At 59.2% G+C, this 5,430-nt stretch overlaps 1 protein-coding gene across 1 annotated transcript in view; it reads left to right on the forward strand.

Moving 5' to 3' along the window:
- The window catches only part of ARHGAP39 (Rho GTPase activating protein 39), a gene marked incomplete at both ends in the record, with an annotated part of 7,124 nt that extends 1,963 nt beyond the window's left edge, over positions 1 to 5,161 (forward strand). The window contains 2 exons of the mRNA XM_010153267.1: positions 4,062 to 4,167; positions 4,600 to 5,161. Of these exons, the coding sequence (XP_010151569.1) occupies positions 4,062 to 4,167; positions 4,600 to 5,161 (668 nt within the window). The remainder of the gene's footprint in view (positions 1 to 4,061; positions 4,168 to 4,599) is intronic.
- Between the last annotated feature and the right edge of the window lie 269 nt (positions 5,162 to 5,430).

Raw genomic sequence — 5,430 nt, forward strand, 5'->3', positions numbered from 1 at the left:
AGAGCCAGCCCCTGCACCCCTAGCACCCACCCAGCTCCCAAGGGAGCCCCAAGCGCCCGTCCCCGGTTGTGCTCGGTGCTGCCAGCGCACGCCGGGGGCTCCTGTGCTCTGCAGCAACTTACCTCCATTCCATTCCGTGTCCCAGCACCATCCCTTAGCCATCCCGTGACAGCTCAGCTCGGGCTTCGTAGCATCCTCCAAGAATTCTGGGGACACCCAGAATGCCGCGTCTGGTCCGCATCCGGCCGGAGGAGACGCGTGAGCAGGGCCGTCCCCTCGGCAGAGGGCGGGGAGATGGCCGGAGTGGGTTCAGAGCATCGGGACAACCACCCCCTTTCCCCTCTCTCCACCTGGTTTGGTTTTCCACAAGTTCCTCTGCCAGAAAGGGGGGTTTGCTCGCCAGACTCTTCCCAGCCGTAGCGGCTCAAGGTGCTGGAGCCGCTGGCCCTTGGCTTGCACGGTGAGCAGGAAGGGGCAGCGCCGCGTTTGAGTTGGGGTCTCGACCCACCACCCCAGCTCCAGCCACCCAGGTGGTGGCTGAACCCGGACCCGCCAGTACCACCAAGGCAACTTCCAGTTACAGCAGGAGTTTTTCCCAGTGAGGACAGAAAGTAAGTTGAGGAGTTCCGTCCCTCCGGTGCGGGCTGTCCCGTCCGATGGCCGGCAGCACCCCCACGGACGTCCTGCCTGTCTCCTCCCGGCACGTTGGGATTGACAGCGCTGCTGAGCTGGCGGCCAGGTTTGCTTTCCCGTAGAATTTGGTCCTTTGCAAGCTGGTCCCTCGTATGGATACGAGGAAGAAATTCCTCCTGGAGAGGGTGGGGAGCACTGGGACAGGTTGCCCAGAGAAGCTGTGGATGCCCCATCCCTGGGAGTGTCCAAGGCCAGGCTGGATGAGGCTTGGAGCACCATGGTCTAGCGGAAGTTGTCCCTGCCCATGGTGGGGGGTGGGATGGGGGGGGGTTTAAGGTCCCTCCCAACCCAAACCATTCCATGATTCGATGACTCCATGATATTTCATCCTCAGCAAGCTGGTCCCTCCAAGAAGTTGCTCCTTAGCAAGTTGTCCCTCAACACCTTGGGATGAAACAGCCACACGCACACCAGCATTCCAGGATCTGCTTCCCAGGGCTCTGAGCTGCCTGTCCCCTTGCTGGGACTCAGCTACCCCAGTCCTGGAGACCCCTCCTGCCCCAAGCTCCCATCCCAGAGGAGCTCCTGGGGCTGCCATAGACCCTTCCCACCACGGGCTCCGATTGGGAGCTGCTGGAGCTGGCTTATCCCCTGTGCCCATCTTCCAGCTCTCATATCCTTCCCGGTTTCCAACACCCAGAGTCTACCCCTCTGACCTGCTCGGGGCAAGGACAGTGACTCTGCCCACGTCCCCGTGGCCGGAGGAGCCCAGAGATGGGCTGCGGAGGCAGGGAGACGAGGACGAGGGTTGCCGGGCGAGGACCGCTTGGTCTGCCTCTGGATGCATCAAGGGTTGATGTAAGGACGCTCGGAATGGCTTTTTAAAAATGGGAGATGGCACCGTGTGTGGGGATGGTTACCCTGGTGAGAGCAATCCAGCCTGGAAAACTGACGGGAAGATGGAGTTTGGTGTCAGCAATTGGAGAGATACCCTGGACGTGGACCTGGGAGACAGCAAATAATCCGGAAAACGCTTGTTCGCCCATGGGGAATGGAAAACGGTGGTTGGTCACATCCAAAGGCCACAGGAGAAACTCGTCTGCCCGCAAGTGTCCCCAAGCACATGGTGCCGCTTTTGGGTTCAAACCCAACACCGGGCAAGCTCCAAACCCGCTTTGGATGCTCACGTTGGCCAGGAGGAACAGCTGCCACCAGTAGTGACCCCGCGCCTTCTGCGTGGAGCTCGGGACAAGCGGGACTCTCCTCTGCTTCCCATCTGGGTGATGCTGTCGGACGTCATCCTCGAGCTGAGGGATGCCCATCCCAGCAAGCGCAGATCTCCATCCATGCTGGGAACTGGCTCCCGGCATCAGCCTTGCTCCTTGTGAACTTCTCCTGGTGGGATTCACCAGCCCAATCCCTTGGGAGTCCTGTCATCCGTGGGAACATGTTTATTTATCTGTATGACTTCGTAAACTCACCCCATGCCGACACCGTCCCCGGCTGGACGCGGCGCACAGCTGGTGGAGATGCCAACAGGGATTTATCCACCTCTGGAGGCGATTTAACATCTTTTTTTCGGTGCTGATGATCACCAAGGCCTGTAGTGACAGGACAAGGGGTGACAGGTTTAAACGGGAAGAGGAGATGGAGATGGGACATCAGGAAGGAATTCTTCCTGGAGAGGGTGGTGAGGCACTGGGACAGGTTCCCAGAGAAGCTGTGGATGCCCCATCCCTGGAAATGTCCAAGGCCAGGCTGGATGAGGCTCCAGCGCAGGAGGTGTGACCTGGTGGCACAAACGATGGGGACACGCCCAGTGTCACCGACGGTGTGTCCCAAGTTGGCCCTGCACCGGCACGCGGCCGAGCTCCATCCTCGTGGCACCAGGGCTTGGGTTTCAACGTCCCCCTAATCCCTGAGCTGAAAGGAGGGTCACCCCACGGGACAGGTGGCGGCAGCCCCCTGCCACCACCCTGCCAGGAGGTCATGGCCGGCTGCCATTGACGTTCGACTGCTCATCCCCTTCTTGTAGCCCGAGGCTTCCCCTGAGTTCATTTAGGACCGTGCTAATTAAGGCAGAAGCTGGTTTTACTTTGGCACCAGCAGCCCGTTGGTCTGCCTGTGCCAACCCCCAGCCTGACCATGCCGTCCACTGGAGTGGACTGGGCTGGAGAAGGCTGATGTCCTCAGCCAATGTGGTCCTTGGGTGCCCTGGATGAACACGTGGCGGTGGGCCAGGTCATGGACCAGCTTTTGGAAGAGCGATGGCTTCCAAGCCAGAAACCTCGGAGTAAATTCATCTCCTTCCACCCGGAAAGCCCCACGTGCCTTCAGCTGACCAGCACCTTGGAGGACACGGAAGGACCTTTTGGGTGATGTGGCCTCCACAGGGGCTGGGTCACTCGCAGGGGGGGTGAAGCTCCCACGTCTCCATGGCCAACTCCCTGCCACCCTCACCGCAGTACAAGACGGGAGCTGAGCAACGTCCATGGAAAGAGGAAACCCCACAGCTGGAAGGGACAAGCTGCTGAGCAAGGAGACGAGAAACTGCGACGTGTTGGAAGAAGTGGAGGCTCGGTCGTCTACCCGCAGCTCTGGTGGCAATTGGGGTGGCTTCCTTGTCCCCTGCTGGACTTGCCACCCACACTTGGCCCCATCTCTTTCCACCTTGGGTCTAATTCCTGCTTTTCTTCTGCTGTTCCTTACCTAAAGCCCAGCCCCAAGGCCATGGCACCACCGCAGTCACCTTCCGCCCGGTCCCCACTCGGGGCCACCGACACGGCTGCCCTGCGCGTGGTGAGGACGTCACCATCACCTCTGGATGGTGCGGCACATCCTTCTCTGCCCACGGGTCACATCCCCAGGGCCACCGAGGGAGCGGATGGACGATGAAGCCACACTGGACGGCTGCAGGCCCAGGGAACGGTCCATCCCAAGTGTCCTTTTCTCCGTGCTGGTCATGAGCTGTTTGGGTGTCCCCCCACCTCCTGGGGCGATCCCCAGGAGCTGTGCTGGTTCCAGTAGTAGACGGAGACTGGCGTGGCAGGCTCCGCGGAGGTCCTTCCTGCCTGGGTGCTCTGCGGGTGAGGTTAGACGTCCCTCCACACTCGGGAGATAAGGAAACATCCCTTTTTAAGGGTTTGGAGGAGCCACCAGCCTCCTGGGCATGTGGCCGCTGGAGAACCATGCTTGAGCATGGCTCCTGGGGAGAAGGGGGCATTCCGGGGGCTGTCCCCATGAGCCCAAGGGTCCAGCGGAGCTCAAAGCCACTTGTCCTTTCCCTCCCCCACGTTATTAACAGCCACCAGCTTCTCCTGTCCGTGACTGCAAAGCCTCAGTGACCGGGGTGCCGGGTGCGAAGGGAGTCCGGCATGTTGGCTTTCGGGTGGCCGCACTTATCCCCCCACTGGTCCCCTCCCTCCCAGTGCCGACCAGTGCCACAAGCTGCTATGGCTGCTGGCGCCCGGCCGGCTCCACTTGCCTATGATGGGATTGAGGAGCAGCTTCCTTAAAGGGGACGTAGCTCTTGGCGTGAGCATGGGGTGACCTCTTGATCGTTGGTTGGGTTGTATTGGTTGGTTGGTTGGTTGATGGGTTGGTGGGTGGGTTGGTTGATTGCTTGGTTGGTGGGTTGGTTGATTGGTTGGCTGGTTGATTGGTGGATTGGTTGGTTGGTTTCTCGCTTGATTGGTTGGTTGGTTGGTTGGTTGATGGGTTGGTGGGGTGCTTGGTTGATTGGTGGGTTGGTTGGTTGGTTTCTTGCTTGCTTGGTGGGTTGATTGGTTGGTTGGTTTGGTGGTTGATTTGATGTTTGGAGGTTGATTGGTTGGTTTCTTGCTTATTTGGGTGGGTGGGTGGTTGATTGGGTGGGTGGGTGGTTTCTTGCTTGGTTCGTTTCTTGGTTGGTTTGGCAGTGTGGCCATGCTGCTAGTGACACTGACTTGTCTGGCTGTTGTCTCCTAGTCGGAAGATCTCGGTGCCTGCGCCCAGTTCGAGAGCAGCAGGCAGACCAGGAACATGATGCCTAGCGCCAGCTGTGTCTTCCCCACCTTCAACCTGCGGAAGCCCTCCTCGGAGACGGACATTGAGAACTGGGCCTCCAAGCACTTCAACAAGCACACCCAAGGGCTCTTCCGCAGGAAGGTGTCCATCGCCAACATGCTGGCCTGGAGCAGCGAGTCCATTAAGAAACCCATGATCATGACCAACGACCGCAACGTCAAGAAAGAGGCGTGCGAGATATTTAAACTGATTCAGATGTACATGGGGGACCGGCGGGCCAAGACGGACCAGCTCAACGTGGCCTTGGAGATCGCCACCAAAGGCTGGAGCATGCAGGGTCTGAGAGACGAGCTCTACATCCAGCTGTGCCGGCAGACCACCGAGAACTTCCGTTACGAGAGCCTGGCCCGGGGCTGGGAGCTCATGGCCATTTGTTTGGCCTTTTTCCCACCTACCCCCAAATTTCATTCCTACCTAGAAGGATATATTTACAGGCACATGGATCCGGTGAACGACACTAAAGGTAAGAGGGAAACCGCTGCCTGGTGGCTTTGGCTCCTGCTGATGTTGCAACCCATTTGTTTATTATGGTTTTGCTCCTTTCCCTGTCACATTGGTGAGTCTCCTTGGTAAAATGTGGGCGAGGAGCTCATCCAACAGCCCTCCCGGAGGCGCAGCGAGCGCGGTGGTGCCTTTACCGCCGGCCTTTCCTCCCCAGCGCGTGGAAATCCAGCGTGAAACCCAAAACAAAATGAGTTTTGACACCTTGGCTGCAGGCTCGGTGTCACCTCT

The sequence above is a fragment of the Eurypyga helias genome, unplaced genomic scaffold, assembly GCF_000690775.1.
Source record: "Eurypyga helias isolate BGI_N326 unplaced genomic scaffold, ASM69077v1 scaffold30056, whole genome shotgun sequence".
In the NCBI taxonomy this organism is placed as follows: domain Eukaryota; kingdom Metazoa; phylum Chordata; class Aves; order Eurypygiformes; family Eurypygidae; genus Eurypyga; species Eurypyga helias.